Source organism: Nannospalax galili, unplaced genomic scaffold, assembly GCF_000622305.1.
Source record: "Nannospalax galili isolate Female #2095 unplaced genomic scaffold, S.galili_v1.0 scaffold873, whole genome shotgun sequence".
NCBI lineage: Eukaryota > Metazoa > Chordata > Mammalia > Rodentia > Spalacidae > Nannospalax > Nannospalax galili.
Window position 1 is genome coordinate 3,623,342 of NW_008334005.1, and position 22,297 is coordinate 3,645,638.

Sequence of the window (22,297 nt, forward strand, 5' to 3'; positions counted from 1 at the left end):
TCATTAGTTTTATAAGTATTAGGTGTTTGTTTCCCAAGAATGCTGAGCTCAAAATCTGACCTAACCGAAAACAAACCTTAATCCTAAGGTACTCCACAGTCTTTGAAGAAATTTTAATTAGTCTCAATATCAAAGTTAATAAACTCACCAGTTACCTCTGCAATGGTAAACTCTGAATCCCCTTTGCTAACCTATGACACTAAACTTGGTTATACTGAACTAAATTTCTCGGGATTCTGGTCAGTTTCTTGACTATATGATTTTACTTGGCTTTTTAGCAAGAAAAACCCTTAATGGTTCCATTTTGAAATAAAGAAAATTGAGAAACAGAAGGGCATAGTAAGTTGTCCAAGACCACATACCATAGTGACAAGGAAAAAAGTAGAGATCAGAAATTCCTTAGCCACAAAGCACCAGAGCTCCCCTTCCAGCTGAGGGAAACACTTAGAATTCCCAGTACTGATTTAAGCTTTACACACAATAGAGCTTCCTGTGTTAAAAAGCCCTATACAAGGATGTGTGAGGACTCAAGAAACACCCTATTTGCTTTTTATTATGCACAGCTATGTGCCCTGCCAACAATACTTGTAATAAAAAATATATGTCTCAAATTATATCTATTTTGAGATTTATTTGGGAATATGAAATTATTTTTATTTCATGATTCTTAATCTAAGGTACATAGGTGCTATAGGATCATGCCTAGCAAGTATAAAGTCTAAGGCTTGCCTCAAAACAGGATATACATAAATAAGTTAAGGTCCCAAATCAAACTGTAAAGCAAAACTACCTTTGAATGCATAAAGTGCATCCACATTGCATTTTAAGATGCTCAGCTGTTCTCAGATATTGAGTGTAGCAAGCCCATTTGAATAATTTAGAACAGATTTTACACTGATGGAATATTGATTTATCCTTTATATACACACGTCTCATAGCATTCATTTAACCATCTAAAAATGCCCTAACAAATGGAATCTGCATTACGACCTGTTACCGGTGAAAGCGTGCTGTCTTCTTTCCTTGGAAGTTTTCAGCTGATTTCCTCCCATATCATAAAAATGATGGCATGGAAGGCTGAGAAAGTAAATAGAGGGCGCTAAAATAGCCATATTTGCTAAAGCATTTCATTAATGGACATCTTCCTTTAAGTAAGTGATGCATCTACGTAAGTGATGCTCCTGTGTTGATAACCTTTAAGCTATGTGACGTCTCTCCAGCCTGTGTGTTGTCTTGTTTCTACAGAGTGTTATTGTAACCCTTTGGGCTCGATCCATGATCGTTGTAATGGCTCAGGATTTTGTGAGTGTAAGACTGGAACAACAGGGCCTAAATGTGATGAGTGTCTGCCGGGAAATTCCTGGCACTACGGCTGTCAACGTAAGTAACTCTGGGAGCTGTCCTCTGCCTGCTGCAGCATGGCTGATTCTGCTTGTCTGGGCCGGTGTGTGCAGCTTCTCAGAGCAGAAAAAGACCCAACCAACTGACAAGCTCCAAAGGCTACTTAGTACTCCAGTCTGCGTGCAGGAGAGTGGTCTATCAGCTGTCCAGCTGGCTTCTCTGAAGCTCATCTTCATCTCCTCTGATGGCCAGTACAACTTACGTTGAAATATTGTATGGAGATGCATGTACCTGGCCAGATCATAAATTGAGTGGCACAATAGGGAACCCAGCTTGGAATTCCTCTCCACAAAATTAAGCATGATGCATATGTGCTTAATATATTTTCTGAACTGAAAGCTACCCTAGAGCAGTAGAGTTCATAAATTCAATGATATCTACATAACTTATAACCACTCTCACAGTCATGCCCATCACTGAATCTTAACCCAAATCCTGAAAGTAATAAATCTAAGGCATATTGAAATGCCAAGGTAAAAGAAATGACAAAAATCAATATTGATTTCAAGCCCTTGGGGTTAGGTGCCAGGCACTGAGTCTTAGACAGATGCTATTTGGTTCAGCCTCACTCCTCTAGAGAGTAAGTCTTCTTAAAAGCTTGTCAAAGCAGGTGGCATGTGTGTGTACATGAAACAGAATCGAAGTGTCTGAGCAGAAGCTTCCTCCTGTCATCCGTAACCTTTTCTGCTTTTTAATTCTGCACTAACTTTCCTTTCCATGAATTCATAAGCCTTCTAATATTAAATAACCACAAGCCATGTTCTCCGAAGTAGATAAGTCTGAAGTCTTATAGTAGTGCAAGCCACAGAGGTCATTTTAGCCGTGTTGCTATCACATTAAAATTAAAAGAAATAGAAACAGAAGAAAATGATTTAAATGACAATTTTTTTTGGTCTTTTTGAGACAGGGTATCCCTGTAGCCCCAGCTGGCTTGGAACTCACTATGTAGACCAGGCTGGCCTTGAACTCACAGAGAACTGCCTGACTCTGCCTCCGGAGTGCTGGGATTAAAGGCGTGTGCCACCACGCTGGGCACTAAAAGACGATTTTTATTTAACCTTAAAAGGACAAATATTACTTGAGCATATAATTAATATCAGATTTATTAAGTGTGTGTATTCCATTTTCATGGTCTTTGGAAGTATGTGTGTATTTTATACTTACTGAATATCTCAATTAGGACTAGCTATATTGTAAGACCCTAACAGCTTTGTGTCTACCATGTCAGAGAGCACAGATAGAGTTCTTGGTGCTTACTTTTCATTTGCAAGAAATGTTAGCATTTAGTAACTTTCTAGAGTCAATTTCTAAGGAAATTATGTTATTCCTATAATATCATTTTTGTGTTTCATATAAGAAATTATATATGATAAATTCTATCACAATAACCAACGACAGCCAATTTTACTAGAAAACTTTACAGAAAATGATATAACGTCCTATCTGTCCTCATGAACTTTCTAGGTATCCGGTAGCTACACTTTTATATAATATAAAGTGAGATGCTGTGAGAAGATGGACAGTAGCAATAAGTAGAGACAGTTGGAATTAAGAGGATTGATGTTAGAATGGGAATCAAGAGCTAGGTGCTGAGAGGAGCATTAAAAGATACTCAGCTAGCCAGAACTCAAGCAATATATGTGCATAGTGGCTCTGGAGAAGGCCAAGGTTTAAAAACTGTATGGTACAATTTTCCAGAAAACACTTGTTCTTAAGAATGGATCCCAAAAACTATATGAGAAGACAGGACTCGGGTGGCAGTTATCAGTCCTAAAACAGCTGAACACTGAGGCAAGCACAGAACTGTTCACTAGTCAGAAGAGGAGCAGGAGAGACAGAAGGGCAGAAACACATGCCAAGACTCATTGTATAAATAAGGAGACTGGAATCAAGATACACTTTCTAGTCTTAGGTCAAATTATTTTGCTTCTGTTCTTTTGAGACAAGCACTTGCTATGTAGCCCAGACTAGTCTTGAACTCATGAAACTCCTGTTTCAGCTTCCTAAATGCAGATATTAGAGGCCTGTGCCTGTTGCCTCCTGTCAAGTTTGACAAGCCAATAAAATGACTGGGTTCCTGGAATGTCATCAGGATAAGACTTCGGAGAAGAAACAAATCAGTCTTATCATAAGCCAATAAAACCTTTAACTTTTCTACATTAGTTATTGGAATATTATAAAAATTTTGTCACCCATTTTTCCCTCTGGAAACAGAGGGCTGAACCTGTGATATACAAATTTCAGAATGCTCTGTGCCTTAGCTTCCATCGGCTCCAGTGCCTTTATATGGAACACTGGTTATAGGAATAAATGCATTTACTCTTTTGAGTAACTATTGAGTATCTACTACAGCATGGGCATCAGGTTATTGGAGAGGCTTCAAGGATGAAAACAGGTAGTTGATATGGACATGAGGACATGGGGTTCACCATCTTGAGTAGCAATTACAATATAAGGAAATCAGAACAAATAAGGAGGTGTGCACGTGGCAGTTTTTTAGTTGAAGGCCAATGGAGAAGTCACCCCCAAAAGTAACCTGTAAATTAAGCACTGAAGAATTTGTAGGAGGTTTCCAGTGTAGGAAAAGTGGGGAAAGGTATATAAGCCATTGTATTGTGTCTCAGAAATATCAAATAATTTTCATATGACTTGGGGGAAAGCAGTGTGTGTGTGTGTTTGTGTGTGTCTGTCTGTCTGTCTGTCTGTCTGTCTGTGTTTGTGTGTGTGTGTGACCCCGTATGTGCCCATGTGTGTTGTGTGTGTATGTCTATGTCTATGTCTTTGTATATGTGCATATATGACTCTGTATGAGCCTGTGCATGTGTGTATGCTTCTGAATGTGTGTACATTTCTCTGTGTGTGTGTTGACTAAGACAGAAAATGTTTTTAAAAAGAAAAATAGAGACTAGAATATGTAATTTATTGAATCCAAGCTAAAATGTTTCATGTCACTAGGGAAAAAAAAATGCAAGGCACCATAGAAAAAAGACTGTGAACCCAACACACTGTTTCAAACAAATGAATTTGTAAGGATGAGATTTCTTTTTGGAAAGATTATTCTGGCTCTTCATTAAAGTCAGGACTGGAATAGGTCAGGACTGGATTCAATATATACATTTAAAATATTTCTAATTTATATTTGAACACACAGGAGTTGTTTTATTTTGTTTTTCTCTTTCTCTGAAATCTTTTAACCTTCCCTCACATCCAGTTACTTAGGACTGGTATTCCACGTCAAAATACAGCTATTCAGGCTAGCAAGATGATTCAGCAGATAAGGATGCTTGCCACAGAGTCCAACAACTTGAGTTAGATCCCTGGAACTGACTCCTGCAAGTTCTCTTCTGACCTCTATATGCATGCTGAGGTGTGAGTGACCTCCCAAATAAATAAATGTAACTTTTAAAAATTATGCAGAAATTCTTCAGTCAATAAAGATGCTTCATTGAGATCCTGGAGATACTTTTCCCTAGTGTCTCTTAGACCATACAAAAGATCCAACAGCTAATGGGGTAAAACAGCTATCAGAGTGGGATTCCTCCAGCCTCAGGACTATAGCAGATGCCTATACTAATTAGCTGGTGTTGATGGGTTAATAAATATTTTTCATTCATGCATATCTTCACACATATAAATAAACTCAAATGTCCCTCAAGTCTCTCTCTCTCTCTCTCTCTCTCTCTCTCTCTCTCTCTCTCTCCCTGCCTTCCCTCCTTCTCCCCCTTCACACTAAGATACGCACTTCAACTTGCCCTGAGTTGGGCATATCCAAGGGTTAGTCACAGTATTCATATTTGTGACAGAGAGATTAACCCAAAACAAAAATCAATACCAAAAAGAAAGCAGTGGTAGAGTAGGGCTGGCCTTGACACTGGTAGTGATGGGGGTAAATGGACATTTTTGTAAATGCTGCCAGGAAAGGCCCATGGTAGGTACCAGGAAAGTCTAGAGGGTCCAGGCTTAGGCCCATGGATCTAGTTCCCCTCTAACCACTAGAAGACTTGTAAAAGAACAATGTGGGGTTGCAGCCCTAAAGAACTTGGACCTCAGAACAATGCACACAGAAGGCCACAATTGGCCAAAGTGTAGAGAATAAGAGACTAGAATTCCTGTCCCTGGATAGGACTCCAATATTAAACCTCACCCACCCATGGCTCAGGGACCATTGTGGAAGAGGGGGTGGAAAGATTGTAAGAACCAGGGTTGATGCATAAACTCAATCAGACTCAATCAGACAAAAGCTCAGCATAAAACTAGGAAAATGGGCAGTAGGCCTGAACCTTCAATTACTTCAATTACCTTCAATTACTGCTGAATGAGGGAAAGTTGATCTTCTTTAAGGGATTAACTCTAGATAGGCTGATTATACTCCAGTGGATGAACATGCACTAAGTGGCATCTGGGTACAAAAGCTTGACTCAGTACTCCTTAACATATATGGCAGAATGAAATCTGGTGGGGAGGGCTATAGGGGATATGGATGGGGGGGATCTGAATATGATTAAGATTTATTGTATGAAATGCACAAAAATTCAAATAAAAATACACATTGAAAAGAGAGAGAAAGGAATTCAAGCATACCAATGTCACTGACAATCCTTGAATGGAACAAAATGAGTACACTCTTTGAGTGGTTTCTTGAATTCTATTGACTGGCTTAAATACCTTAGAAATCATTTGAACTGTTTAATCCTGGATCTTCATGTAACGACAGGAATAATAATAGGCCCTAACATATGTGGCAATTGTGATGATTAAAAAAATGATAAATATGTACCTTGTGGTGCATAGTGGTACTTGGTTTCAACCACATATTCATCAGCAAACAACTGGATAAGAATTCATGTCCTAAAACATAGTATACAGTTTTACTGTACAACTTACAGTCAGATTTGTCACTACTACAGTACCAAAGTTGGTGCAGGGTCTTCTCAAAAGCCCCTTAGTTAGAGACAGGGTTGCCACAAGAGGCTGACACAAAGCTGATCTCAAACGTCATTATGTGCTTTCACTTGTGGAAGTGAAAAAACTCCAGGCTCATCTGTGATCTTTATGTCTGAAAGCTGTCTTTCAATTACATGCCCCATAGTGTAAGTTAGTCTTGCTGTCAGAAAAGGTAAGCACTTGAAAGCCACAAGAATGGTCTTTAGACAGCATGGAACCAACAATCCAGAAAAAGAAACAAAAGCAAAAAGATTTCAGCTGGGTGTGATGGCAACACGTATAATTGAGCATTTGGAAAATATAAGCTTGAAGAAAAAGAGTTTGAGGTCACCTTTAGCATCACAGAGCGTTGGCTAGCCTAGGCCAACTCTCAAAACGAAAAAGGAGATCTGACAGGATAAAAATTGGTGTGCAGACATTGAGAAGAAAAATATGAAAAATAGCAAGCCATCTGAAATCAGAAGTCACAGCCAAGCCTCAGAAAACAAAGCTTCACCTTCTAAAGCAGTAGAAACCCATGCTTCCTCCAGTATAGGAACATGTCTTAGAAGAATGGACATAGCTTGTGCTTTATTTAATTAAATAGAATGAAAATATCCACACTGGAATGAATGAGGCTAGTGAGGAGAGGTGTTGTCTCCCCGGAAAAGGAGATAAATGCATAAGATAAATGAAAAATTCCACACTGTTTACTCAAACTACCAATTGTTATTCGTTTTTATATAACTTTGTGAATATTAAGGGTATTTTTTAAAGAACCCATTATCTAAAGATTTGTATTAAAGGAAAAATTTTGGTGAAATTAATAAAATGTTAAAATTTTGCAACATAACTGCAGGAAATCAAGAACTGAGCACATGTAGCAAGGAAACACTAAGAAGTAGTTTCAAGACTGAGACTCTGAGTCAGAGCAGAGGAGAGGTAGACCATCCGCTGCCAACACCAGAGACATGTATGTTTAGCAAAAGACTCAATGGTCTCATTAATTATATTTCAATTCAGTTTAGTTGGAATATTAACAAAATACCATGATAAAACAATCAAATCAGATATTAGAACAATTTTTAAAATAATTACTTATTCTCAAAAGAAGAAGAGAAATTTGGGGGAAAAAAACTTCATGATTTAGATATATCTCTTTGTAGAGAATATGGAATGCTGTACTAATTTTTTAGTATTGCTGTAGCCATTTATTACAAATTTAGTGCTTTAAAACAATTTGAACATACCGTCTTATAGTTTAGAAAGTTATATGAGGATCTCACTGGAAGACTCTTCTCCGGTCTCTAGCATCTATCTCCTTGCCTTTTCTAATGTTTACAGGCCTCCTGCATTCCTTTCCTAGGCCCCTTCTTCTTCCATCTTCATAAGTAAAATTTTCCCTGTCTTTGAGGATAAATCTATCCTCCATCTTTCCCTGAATACAGTTAGAAAAGAGCCCCGCCCCCCGTGTCTTCTTTTGCCAGTACTGGGATCAAACCCAGGAGCCTTTCACATGTTACCCGAACACTCTATCCCTGAGCTATACTACAACCTCATGAACTCTATTTTTAAGGACTTCTTCATGTGAACAGAAAGAAATACACAAATAATGTAGGGTAATCTCTCCATCTCAAGGTCTTCACTCATGTCTCTAGAATCACTTGCCATGTACGATAATAGGTTCTGGAAGGAAGAAGATATTTGGGGAATTTATTTTATAGGATCTGATAAAATCATCACCAAGACAGTCAACTTTCAATGCAAAGAATGCATATAGGTGCATCATGGATATGAGATAGAGGATTTTCTTAGAATAAAGATATGCAAGGCTAAAACTCATACCAAGGAAATACATACTTGGATTGGAAAGAGGACGTACAGATGAAGAAAATGTGGATTTGGAGTGCAAATTAGAAAGATAAGACAGTGAAATATTTTCAGTCAATATTAAAGACTGTACAGAAAAGGTATTGTGAGAATGTATTGCCATTGAATGGATCATTTAAGAGGGTCTATTGTTCAATGTAAAAAATAGAAATTTTAGACGTTCTGTTATCTTCCAGAACAAGGGAATTAAAATGTCAACCTCTCTGAGAAAAGATGTGCTTTGCTAAAATTGTTGACATATATTGATTAGAACTTCTTTACCAAAATGGTGAAAGAAGTTATGAGTTTTTGTTTCTACTGGGTTCTTTTTTCTTTATTTCAGTTTGCTAGTTTTTTGAGTATTCTTTTCTTTAAATTTTAGATGATTTTAATTGAATTCATACAATATAATTTTATAATATTTAGATCCCATCCCCTATCCACACCTCTTCTCATTGCCTTCCACCAATTTAATGTATGCTAATATATATATCCCATAGAGTCTAATTTGTGCCCCCATATGTCCTTCAGTGTGGGTCCATCCACTGAAGCCTGGTTAACTTACCAATTCCCCAAACTTGAAAGAAACTGTCTCTGCCCTTCCAGCACCATCTGTTGCTACATTTTCTTTAGGTTGGATTGGAGTTTCTTAGCCACTTCCACATGTCTATGTAAGGATTTTGTCTGGTCTGACCATGTATGGGACTTGTGCATGCTGTCACCATTGCTGTAAACTCACATGACTAACTGACCAGCTGTCTGGAAAACTCTGTTGCCTTTTGGTCATCCATCACCTCTGGCTCTTACAATCTTTCAACTCCTCTTCCACAATGATCCCTGAGTCTTGGAAGGAAGAAGTTTGATACAGGTGTCCTATTCAGGAATAAGTACTCTGAAGCCTCTTTTTATCTGCACATTGGCCAATTGTAGGTCTCTGTTTTAAGCACCATCTGCTATATAAGGACACTTCTCTAGTGAGAGCTGAGATTTGCATTAATCTATGGATGTAACAATAAATCAATAGGAGCCAGTTTAATAAAACTAGTAGTAAACTAGTATTAGGTTCTCCCCTATGTTCTCTGACCTGTCTAGCATCAGGCTCATGAACCTGATAGCAATGTCAGGTATAGGCTCCATCCTATGAGGAAGACCTTAAATTCAGTTAAAGATTTGTGCCACTATTATACTGGGAGCTTATCTGGCCAGGCCAGCTCTTATTGTAGTTCACAGGATTTACAGCTAGGTAACGTTGATTATTTTTGTCCTTCAGATAGGATACATGACACCTCCAGCACTCTGAATGTTAGTCAACAGAGATGAGGTTCTGATGTCAGTACCAGCTTGATTTCTACTTGTTTATTCTATAGCTCATGTAAGTAGTGTCTTTAGCAATAGGGTCTTATTATCCAGGGCAATGGGTAACCAAGACCAAGGGCAATGGCCAGTATTTTTGAGAGTGTATGGGACCCCTGGTCAACAGTTTCTAGAGAGGGACTTTATTCGTGGGATTGAGGGTTTTATTTTTCATTAGCCTATGGTGTATAAAAGGAGCGATGTCCCCTGCTATAGGATAACTGTTTTTAATATCTTCTTATGATTTATATGTATATACTTTAAGAAGTTTCTGTAGTGGTATGTTTCCAGATGGCTTTTGCTAAAGGCCTTAGTGTTACTCCCCACAGTCTCTCCATGTCTTTCCATTTCCCACAGAATTTAACACTTCCTAACTTTCTACTCTAATGTTCCCTTTTTCCCCTTTATATCATTGCATTCTACTACCCTTCCTAGGACACCTCCACTCCCCCTCCATGGTAGTTTATTAGTTTCTGTCCTTCTCAATTTTCAAACTGAAACATGCATATCTAAAATTTCAAAGCCAACATCCAGCTATAAATGAGAACCTGTGACATCTGACTTTCCGAGTCTGGGTTGCCTCACTCAGGATGATTGCTTTTAGTTCTATACATTTACCTGTAAATTTCATAATTTCATCTTTTCTAAGAGCTGACTAATAAACCATTGTGTGTTATCCATTCATCAGTTGATGGACATCTGGGTTATTTCCAAGTTCTGGTTATTATGAAAAGGGCAGCAATGAACACGAATGAACAGATATTTCTGTATTAGGGTATAGCGTCTGGGGTATGTGACCAAGAGTGGTATGACTGGGGCGTATAATAGGCTAGTTCCGGGCTTTTTGAAGAATCTCTGCACTGATTTTGATAAGAGTTCCCCTTTCTCCACACCCTTGCCAGCATTTTTCCTTCATTGTTTTTTGGATCCTTGCCATTCTGAGTGGGATAAGATGATATCTCAATGTGGTTTTCATCTGCATCTCCCTGTTGATTAAAGATGTTGAATATTTTTCAAATATTTCTCAGCCATTTGCATTTCATCTTTAGAGAATTGCCTGTTGAGCTCCTCACTGCTCTTTTTAATTGGGTTTTTTAATGATTAGTTTTCAGTTCTTTGCATACTCTAAATACTAACCCTCTGTCAGAAGTATAGCTGATAAAGACTTTTCCCATTCTATAGGTTGCCTCTTCACTCAAATGATGGTGTCCTTTGAGATACAGAAATGTTTTGGTTTCCTGTGGTCCCATTTGTCTTACATTGTAGCTCAGCCTGGCCTAGAGCTCAGTAAGTAGCCCAGGCTGGCCTCAAGTTCACAGCAGTCCTCCTGCCTCATTTTCCCTGAGCTGGAATTACAATGATTACCATGGCCCTGTTACCAGGTTTTGTTTTGTCATCAAATTGAGTCTTTTTCCCCCTCTTGGAACTGTAGGGTCAATATCAAGATGAAGCCCAAACTGAGCAATGAAGGCCGTGAACTAGACTCTTTCTCGTGACCAAGAATAGCAGAAATAAGAGACCATCTTGCAGACCAACTTCTTGACCCATTGGAGGGTGTCATGGTTTGAATGAGAATGTCCCCCACAGGTTCCAAGTATTTGAATACTTGGCCACAGTTTATGGCACTGTTTTGGGAAGGTCATGGAATCCATAAGAGGTTGGGCCTTAACTGGAGGAAGCATGTCACTGGGGACATGTTGAGAGTTCATAACCATGCCCCCATTTCCAGCATCTCTCTGTTTCCTGTGCCTGCTTGAGGATGTGAGCTCTCAGCTTTCTGCTCTGGTTGCCTCCTGCCATGTCTCCCCTGCATGATGGACTCTTATCCTTCTGCAACCATAAGCCCAAATAAATTCTTCTTGGTCAAGGCATTTTATCACAGCAACAAAAAAGTAACTAAAACAGAGGTGTTGGGAAGTTACCCATAAATTGTGAAAAAATGAGGGAGAAATGGGCTAATGAAAGGAAAGAATAGTCACATCTTTGAAGGGAATGGCCAGAGCTTCTCCAGAAATTCAAAACCTGGCTCCTTGCTGCTTCTTCCATGATTCTTTCTAGTCGTTACCCTGACAACTGTCAACTGTCGTGACACGAGTTTGTGTCGTTTAGCGTGATGATGGTATTAAAATGAAGTGATGAGTTGTCTGGCACCCTGATGATCGTACTGGATACTCTGGAAGAGGAAATTCAGGCCTACAGGCATTTTGCCCTCAAAGATAAACTAGAATAGGATGAGGATCAGTTCAGCTAGGTCACCTAGGCAGTACTCAGGGTCACAAAGAGGAGATGGAACATGTGGAGATGCCAGTAACACATAAGGGAATAAATGCTACTAAAATCCCAGGGGTTACGCTCTTAGGCATTGAAGATAATTCAAAATAGTTTTCATAAAACACATAATATCTTAGACAATCTTCTAAAATGTCATGTTTGAAAAAATGAGAGGCTTCTAAAACAAACCAGTTTAACAATTAAGAGCCTTACTCATGAGATTTTGATGCAAGCAGCTAACAAGATTTTAGCTGAATGATCTCCAAAGGTCATAATCTCACAAACACATGCTTCAGGGGTCTAGTTCTTACTAATCACATTTTAAACATATTAAGGCAGGAGTACAAGATGGCTGCTCCTTTGATGAAGATTTTTTAAAGTGAAAAAGTTGAAACATGTTGACACACATATAATTTGTCATATAACATATGTCAGACAGTCTACGTTAGTTTCTTTTCCCATGGCTGTGACAAAACGACTGACAACAAGCAATCTAAGGAAGGAAGGAAGGGTTTCCCACACTGCTTTCCATAGGGTTGAACAGGTTTGCAGGCCCACCAGCAGTGGATGAGTGTTCCCCTTTCCCCACATCCTCTCCAACATTTAGTTTCATTTGTTCTCTTGACCTTAACCAGTCTGACTGGGATAAGATGAAATCTTAAAGTGGTTTTCATTTGCATTTCCCTAATTATTAGTGGTGTTGAACACCTTTTAAGATGCTCCTTAGCAATCTTTATTCCTTCTTTTGAGAACTCTCTGTTCAGCTCCTTAGCCCATCTTTTATTTGGGTCCCTTCCTTTCTTGATTCTTTGTTTTTTGAGTTCGTTATATATTCTGGATGCTAAACCTCTGTCAGAAGTGTCTCAGGTGAAGATTTTCTCCCATTCTGTGGGTTTCCTCTCCACTTCCTTTGTTGCTTCTTTTGATGTACAGAAGATTTTTAGTTTAATGAGGTCCCATTTGTTGATTCTTGACCTTATTTCCTGAGCAATTGATGTCTGGTTTAGAAAATCGCTCCCTACACCTGTATCTTGTAGGTTATTGCCAATGTTTTCTTCTAATAGTTTCAGAGTTTCAGGCTTCACATTGAGATCTTTGATCCATTTGGAGTTGACTTTTGTGCAAGGTGAAAGATAGGGGTTTAGCTTCATTCTTCTACAGGTGGAGATCCAGTTTTGCCAGCACCATTTGCTGAACATGCTGTCTTTCCTCCAGTTAATGTTCTTGGCCCCTTTGTCAAATATTAGGTGGCTGAAATTGCATGTACTCATTTTTCAGTCTCCAATTCTGTTCCAATGATCTATGTACGGGTCTATTTTTGTGCCAGAACCATGTGGTTTTTGTGACTATAGCTCTGTAATATAATTTAAAATCTGGTATAGTAATCCCCCTGGCATTGCTCTTAGTGTTCAGGCTTGCTTTGGCTATCAAAGGTCTTTTGTGCTTCCATATGAATCTTAGGATTTTTTTCCAATTCTGTGAAGAATGTCATGGGGATTTTGATTGGCATTGCATTGAATCTATAAATGGCTTTTGGTAAAATGATCATTTTCACAGTATTACTTCTAATCCATGAGCATAGATGGTCCTTCCATCTTCTGGTGTCTTCCTCAATCTCTTTCTTTAAGGAAGGAAGAGTTTATTCTGGCTCATAGCTCAAGGGAATAATGCATTTCATGTCTATAGAGAAGGCATGCAGCAGGAACAAGAGGCAGAAACAGGAAGGCAGTTGGTCACATTGCACCCAGCAAGCATAGAGCCGAAAAGAAGAGGAGTCAAGATATAAAACCTCAAGTTCTGGCCCCAGTGGCCCACCTCCTACCCACAGCTTCCACAGTCTCCCCAAATAGTTCGATTTTCTGGCAACCAACACATGAGCTTATGGGTGACATTTCACTTCCAAACCACATAAGTGTTTCAAGGACTGTGATGTATCAAGTAGATGATTTGATTTGTTGGGACACAGAAAAGAAACTTGGGTTAAAGGGAAGAGGTGGCTTTCAACCTAACATTTTTCCAAGGGTATTTTTTTAACTGTCTAAGGATACAGAGAAATGTGCTGATCAATGTCAAATTCCCCAGACTCTGGGAAAGTTCAGGCAGAAGTGGAATGTGCTCTTTCTAGTAATGATTCTGGACAATCTTGCCCTAAATAGAGATTTCAGTGATGATGCCTCTAATTCTCCAGCTTTGCTGTCAGACTATACCCATTGGGCAAAGGCAGATGCCTCAGGAAAGCCAGCTCCATTATTACAGGAGCCATGGTTGGGCTGTGCAGTTGTCCTCCACCACACTATCGTTCCTCGCCCACAGGTTTACACTGTCCTCTCACACTCTCATGTTCTTGATCTTCAAAAAGTCAGTAACTCAATAACTAAAGATTTATACAACTCCCTCTATTCTAGAGATAGTTTCTGATCATGGTTTTTCTGCTTCTGTAATTCAGGAGGTTTTCTTTCTTCTTTTTCCTCTATTCTTTTTTATTTCATATGAAATTAACTTTTGCTGGCCTGACAACTTGTGATCATGGAGGTATTAAGGCGATGTTTCCAATTGCTTCTGTGAGATAAAGATTATACCTCCCCAGACAAATACCTTGAACCTAACTTGTAATTTTTCAATTGCCTCTAGTTTCTGTCTCTTCCCATTTGCTGTGTGACATTAAAATGTCCAGTTCACATTTCACCAGCTGACCTCAAATGTTGAATCCTTTGACAGGCAGCATGTCACCTCAACGAGGATATGTCTGTGAGGCTTCTAAGCATTTACAGTCCTAGACATATGGTTCTACTCAGTTAACTATTTATCTCTATCGCTAAAAGTTTCATCTTGTCAATAAAGTGAATGGCTCATTGAATCTAAGCTTTTAATTTCCTTCCTAGCAACTTGAACACCAGCATCAGCTCCCTTGCTGAGTGCCACATCCATAAGAGCAGGGAAAATAAATATGCAGAGAAGGCCTTGGGTCTCCTGCTTCCCTGCTTCTCTGGGTGAGAAGACAGTGCTCCTTAAGCAGAGCCAGTCAGATCCCCACAGAGGTAATTGAATAAGAAAAATATTAGGAAGAGAAAGATAGAAAGTGGCAGTTTGTAGGCATTACAAATATGCTGCGTAGTCCTCCTTGGGGACCAAGGCTCATTTTGTCAGTCAAAAGAGCAAAGCCCAGGGCTGCCCCTGGTTGTAAAATTTCTCCTGATTCACCAGAAAGGTTGCCTGCCATGCAGTCATGCTAAGAGTCATTGTTTTCCAGCTTTGGTTCTTATTTTCCCTTGATACTTAACTTTGATTTCAGATTGTTATTAGACAAAGCCCTCCTACCACAGAAACCTGGCTGGTGCCACCCTTGAGCGACGGGGCTGAGGTGTCAGGGATTATGTAGTGGACAGGTGCTCTCTGTATGGAACTCTCCATGTACTCATGGCTCCTTTCAGAGCAGCTGTAAGAGGCAAATACTGACACAGCAGCTTGGCAGGAGAGCTTCAGAATGTCCTGGATGGCTTCAAAACCTGCAGATGGATTCTAAATTGCCAAAGCTCCACATGCGACAAATGCAGGTAGCGCACACTAGAGACAGCAATCCCAGGCACCTCTGGCAGCCTGTTCCTCAGAGACCTTGTGCTTAAATCAGAGAAAGTTGTCAACTCTCACCTGCAGGGCAGCCTCCAAAATATTGACTTGGCAGTCCATGTCGGTTTTCTTCTTTTTTTGAAGAGAATATTGAGAATGACAGAAATGCCCAAACTTAACCATTTCACACCACCAGTTATCCAAGTTTGACAGTAAAAGGTACATGAATGGCCAGTGCTCCTGGACAAGTGAAGATTCAGCTGCATCCACTAGCCACAAGAGATGAATGCAGCATCTGGGTCCTGTCTGATAATAAGATAGTCAGGAGACTAAGTTGAAATGAACTATGTAGCTCTGCCCTTACCTTAGGAAAAACAGAGTTTACCTTGAGCCATTCTTTATATAGAAGTGAAAGTATGTTTGAATATATGTGTGAAGGTGAAAGGGTGGAGAGAGACAGAGATGAGAGAGAGAGAGAGAGAGAGAGAGAGAGAGAGAGGCAAGAGACAGAGACAGAGACAGAGAGAGAGAGAGAGAGAGAGAGAGAGATCAGCCCCAGGATACATATTCAGAGGTCAGAGGAACACCTAGGGTGTCAGTCCTTTCCTTCAGGCTTGTTTGAGAGATCACTGTATTGTGTCTGCATAGGCTAGCTCGTTCACAAAGTTCATTTCCCTTCTAAGCCTCCATCTTGCAGTGGAGGGGGGTAGGACAGCTAAGGTTATAGACCCCTGCTACTATATCCAGCTTTAAGTGGGTTCTAGAGATTCAAACTCAGGTCCTCATACTTGTGCAGCAAGCGCTTTATGCCCCTACTAGATGATGACCCTAGTCCTGGAGTCAGAGATCTTGATTCTGGGTGGAACAGCTGCCAACTGCCCATAGAACATGTCTCAGCCTTCTCAGTGCCATCCGTGACACATTCACAAGGGTTTGAATACTTAAAGGTAACTTTCTGATCTGAAACTGCACGACCATGAAATTTTACTAGTGACCTGAAGAGTGTACCCACAGATCAATTTCTGATAAGAATAAAGATTATTTTAAGATAATAAAAACTGTACGAAGCCCTCTTTATATGTATGAAGCATTTATACATTATGTTCTCCTGCAAAGGCAGGGAGTGCAGGTCACACGATTTTCTTCATTTCATAGATGGCAAAGGGGAGACTTAAAGGAAGAGTAATATCCCCAGCTCAGTCACCGAAGTGGTACAGCAACTGCTAGTGAATATTTGTTGGTGGTCACGTTTGTGGTGGCTTTTTATAAGATTTTTCCATTTTTAATTCATAGATGTAGAAAGAACCTTTGATGCGCTATTCCAGGGACCAACAAAATTTTTCTGTAAAGAGCCAAATAGTCCCTGTGCTAAGCTGTATGTGCCCTAATCCACGTATTGCCATTCTATCATGCTGCCAGGGCACAAATCAAGTCACTCTCAGGCAACACTCACATGGGGAGAGTAGCTGTGTCCTGATGAAACTTTATTCATGGGCACTGAAATCTATTATATAATTTTCACATCAAAGAATAGTGTTTTTTCACCTTATTTCAATTATTTAAAAAAAATACAAAACCAATTCTTAGTTCATTAGCCACAATAAATAAAAAGCGGCCTGGACTTTGCCTTGGAACCATAGCGTGATTATTCCAAATTCAACACAGCAGTTACAAACGAAGAAACGGAGGAGCTATTAGGTAAAATGGAGAGAATATGAACCCGGAGTCAGGAGGGATCATAAGAAGAAATACATTTCATTAAATCTTGACATGTATATCACAGGGGGTTGATCTAAGAGGCTTGCATTTACAAGGCCCTAATTGACCTTAAGAAAAAATTGTTAGGATTCCCAGAAACATGAAGGTTTTGACCATTTAATTTCCAGGATGAGATCACAGACATGGTCGATATCAACTGTTCAGAGGCCTTAAGAGCCAGCCAAGCCAATTTAGCATCAATTTAGTACAATCAGCAACTAATGAAAGAGAAGTCAGGGTGGCCATAATATGATCAGGACTGCTCATTGTCAGGGCGAAGAATTATTCTGTTGCACACTGCAGGAACAGCCCATCACCTTGAATATCAGCAGAAAGCTCTACTAAGAGGTGATTACACTAATAACATGATGCTACAACACCAAGGGCACAGGAAAAGATGCATTCATACCATGTTGAGGACATAGGGAGTTCTTTCACTGCCACCTTCAATATTGGCAGTAAGTATCCTGAACACAGTGCACGCCTCCACCTTATTCATGCTAGAATGCTACTTGGCTTAATCTTGTGGAGGTCTTGTGCAGGCAACCACAGCTGCTGTGAGTTCATGAATACACTCACAGATATCATGTCCAAAAAGGCACTTTCATTCTAGTTCTCCACAACCTCTGGTTCTTACAATCTTTCCATCCCATCTTTCATGATTTTCCCTGCCTTAGAGGGACGGGGTGTGCCATCAATGTCCCATTTATGACAGAGCACTCCATAGACATTTATTCTCTACTTTGACCAGCTGTGAGTGGGTCTCTTTATTAACCACTGTTCACTATGCAAAGATGCTTCCTTGATTAAAGTCTGATAGCAGTACCAATCTATGAATATAAGCGTATATATTTTAAGGCAATTTGATACTATGCCCATTGAGCAAAATAATAGTTGTGAGTTCACATCTAGGGTCTATGAGCTCCCCAGCCACAAGTTCTTGGCCAGATTTACAGTACAAGACTTGAGTTTCCTCTTGTCTAATAAGATTTCCTCTTCAATCCAATCAGAAATTGGTTGGTTAACCCCATATTATTGGTGGCGCTATTGTATCCATGGGCATATCTTGCCAAATCATTAATTATTATAGCTCATAGAGCTTACTTACATCTGGTTAAGACTATTGATGACATTTCTCCCCTAGCAGCATGTGTAGTACCTTTCTATTTAGGAAGCCTCCAGATCTATATCAGCCTGACTTCTCCAAGTACTGTGACCAAAAGGTGTGGTGTCTTCAGCAACAGGGTCTTATCATCTGGTGGGAAACAAAGAATAGTAAAATTAATACGTATTATTTGGGGGAATCTCTGGGAGCCCCCTGATCAACAACTCCAGGAGAGGTATCCCACGCCTAGAACTGGGCTTTTTATTTGGCAATCTGTGACTTCTGGGAGGACAATTAACCCCTGTATAGGATAACTCTATTTAAACTACTATATATGATATATATGGAAGTTTGTAAAATGTTAGGTTTCTTCAAACATCCATAATGTTAATTATATTTCTCTCATCCCCTCCTCTTTCCCACCTCCTCTCTCCCTCCCTTCTTAACTGTGTTCTGCATTATTATCCCTTTCCCCATTCTTTTAACTAAAGACTGTCCTAGGTCTTAGGACGGATGAATTTGGGCTTCACGTGTAGAAGCACCCAGTGAATGATGATTAAATGAACCATGTGAATACATTGTTTCTTATACAACAAGAGGGATCTGATCAGTCTATAGGAAGCTCAAGCATTTCATTTCATCTTTGGTTACTAGCTTTAATCAATGTGATAGAAATAACTTATTAATAGAATCTTGTGTGATATTTTAATTCTCTTGACAGACTAATCTAATTACTGAGTTGCTCAAATCCTTTTTAAATTTTTTATTGAGCTTGTGTACATTTCCTACAAAAGTTAATACTAAAATTTAGACCCCCCTTCCCATCCACGCCTCCCCGCTGGACCTTATGTGTTCCACAATACATGTTAAGTCCTACCCAGTCAAGCATTTGTACCCAGATGTCCTTCGGTGCAAATTCATCCATTGGAGTCTTATCAGGTTATCTAGAAATTGTAAGTAAGACCATTCTCCCTCACCTAGTGGTAATCAGTCTCCAGTAGCTCCCAGCTTAGGGCCGGCCTGCCACCCATTTCCCTTGACCCACTCTGGGCTCTTGTTTAAATGAATTGGCATGGGTCCTGTGCTCAATGCCACCATTGCCACAAGTTCACATGTGCAAGCTTTTCAGTGACTTGAAAGCCTCTGTTTCCCTATGTTCAAGAATCTATGGCTCTTACAATCTTTCTACCTCCTCTTCTCCAGTGGTCCCTGAGCTGTGGGTGGGTGAGGTTTAGTATAGGAGTTCTATCCCAGGACATACAGTCTCTAGTCTCTTATTCTTTAAACTTTGGCCAGTTGTGGCCTTCTGTGTGCATTGCATTCTGTTGTATAAGGAAGCTTCACTGGTGAGAGTTGAGGGGTACACTAGTTTTCACTCTACCCTCTGTTCTGCTATGTTACATGAGCCTTAGGTGTAGAGATTCAACTGTAGATATGTCACCTAGGACTGGGCATCTCTCCGACATATCTTCTCTGTATCTGACCGGTTGTGGGATTCTGCAGTAGCCTCCATCTGTTGCAAAAAGAAACTTCTTTGATGAGTAGTATATGGTATATTTGTCTGTAAATATAAGGATCCATATATAGCATATGGTAAGAAATTTTGTTTGTCTAGAGATATGACAGAGATAGGGTTTTCTCCAGACTCTAGGATCTCTGCAGCCATGTGCATTTGGCTGTGTTTATGGTGCTACTCATGACTTCACTCCCACTGAAAGGGCTTTAAGTCCAGTTAGATAGCTGTTGACTACTCCCCAGATAACAGTGCCACTACTGCACCAAAAGAGGTAGTTTGCTGTGTCAGTCATTATGGTTATTAGGCTTTAGAGCTGGGTTGGACTATTGATTGATTTTCTCCCTTAGCAACTTCATAGTACTCTCTAGAACTATGAGAGGTAAACTTCAGGTAGAAGGTTACCAAATTAGTTCCTGTTCCATTGCTCCAAGGTCTGTATCTGAAGTATGTCCGGTCTTCAGTACTAGGAGATAACCAAGAGCTCTGATAATAGCCTGTGTTATTTTAGGAGTCTCTTGGACTACTCTGACCACCTACTGAAGGGAGGTCTCTCGTGTCTGGCACTGTGTTCCTGAGGCTATACCTATACATATGCACTAATGTAGGTGCATTTCTCAGGGCATTTCAGTTGCAACCCATTTCCCTCTGGCTTCCCTAGCTCCCCCAAATCCATTCATCTCTACTCTCTTTCCCCCGACCACCCAGCCTTCCTACTCCCACCCCAGTCCAGGCACCCCCATTATCCATGCCGTCCCCCAAAAAACACCAGTCTCTGTCCATCCTCCCGCTCCTGAGTTCCCTCCTCCCCCACCACCATGCCCCCTTGGATATCTCGCCCTCCTTCCCTCCCATTCCAACACTCCCACCTTCCCCCTTTCCCCTAGATAACATCTGCCTCCTACTATCCCCCTCTTTTGGGTTCTTCTTTTCCTTTACCTCTGTGTTTCCTTTCCATTTTCCTAGCTCCTGGTGTAACTTCAGGATATATAGTCACCTATAAAGGATTGGTGCTATGTTCCTCAAACAAGGGAGAACATACACCGCTTGCTTTTCTATGTTTGTGTTACTTCACATAGTATAACACTCTCTAGGTCCAGCCATTTACCTTCAAATTTCATACTTTTCATCTTCTCTTACTGCTGAGTAGAATTCTGTTGTGTAAATGTACCACATTTTCATTATCCATTTGTTAGTTGAGGGGCATTTAAGTTGTTTCCATTTCTTAACTATTGTGAAGAGAGCAGCAACAAACATGAATGTACAGGTATCTGTACATTAGGATGAGTCCTTTGGGTATATGTGAAGGAGTGGTAAAACCAGATCAAATGATAGATTCATTTTTACTTGTTGGTTAGTGCATTCAGTAGAAATAACCCATAACCTTGATTGTCTGCAGAAAGCCCTACTGAAGAGGGATTACAATAATAATTTACTTGTTTATTCATTAATTCATATGTTCATTTCTCTACTAAATATTGAAGTCCTATTATATACCAAGAATTTTGATACCAAAAGACAAATAACATGTGATTGCTGCCCTCCAAAGACTGGCAGGCAGTTCAAGAGGTTTCCCAGATTTAATAGCATCTCATTTTGGTCCCATTGAGAGAAGATGGACTTCTGGACCATTTTTCTAGGTGGTTTTTCTGATCAAAGACAGCAGGCTCTGACCCACATCCTTAGAGGCTTATCCGAATTGAAACCTTAGAGAGTTTATTTTATCCATTCATTTTAAGTCATACATCACTTTTAATTAATATGTAATAATATTGATAATTTGTAACTGCTTTCTACACATGAGGCATTCATGAGCTTGTGTAAGCTGCATAGACTCTATTAGCAGTCACCCTCATTTTCTACACAGATGGCGTGAGGATCAATTCTGTCAGACCCATCTTGGTAATTTAAAGTATGATTCTTGATCTACTGCAGTAGCATGTATATCACTGGAGAAATTATTAGAAAGGCAGAATCTCAATCTTCACCACAGAACTTCTTGTCTGGTTTGTTTTGCTTTGTTTTGTTTTTCTTTTGTTTGGGGGACAGGATCTCCCTGTAGCCCCAGTTGGTCTGGAACTCACTACGTAGATCAGGCTGAACTTGTAATCACAGAGATTGGCCTGCCTCTGTCTTCAGAGGGTTAAGATTAAAGGTGTGTGCCGACAAGCCTAGTTTGGGGGCTTTTTGAAAAACAGGATCTGTGGGTTATTGTATTAAAGTTCGCAAAGCAGAAGATGAGGTAGAAAGTAGAGATTTTGATCTTGGATAAGCTAACTCCTAAGATTGATGCACTTTTTTTAACTGCTACTGCTGCTGTTTTATACGTGTGTGTTTAGTGTTCATAGAATAATGACAATTGAAAGCAAGGGCAAACACATACTTAGAAAACTTTAGATAAGGTATATAAGGGGCAAAAGCTCATCCAGTATTGAGCCTCATCAGCTTTTATCAGCATGTGTTGTACAAATCTAAATCATATTAAAATAAGGAAAATCATGAAAACTTAAACAAGTAGCCTATTTGTTTTCTTTCAT

The 22,297-nt window shown here is 39.7% G+C and overlaps 1 protein-coding gene across 5 annotated transcripts in view; it reads left to right on the forward strand.

Annotated features, from left to right (window-relative positions):
* Ntng1 (netrin G1) overlaps window positions 1-22,297 on the forward strand; it is a 403,317-nt gene that overhangs the window by 344,933 nt on the left and 36,087 nt on the right. For 2 of the 5 annotated variants that reach the window (XM_008828975.1, XM_008828980.1), the window contains one exon: window positions 1,246-1,380. The exons of the other annotated variants lie outside the window; for them this stretch is intronic. In XM_008828975.1, the coding sequence (XP_008827197.1) occupies window positions 1,246-1,380 (135 nt within the window). The remainder of the gene's footprint in view (window positions 1-1,245; window positions 1,381-22,297) is intronic. 5 annotated transcript variants of the gene reach the window in all.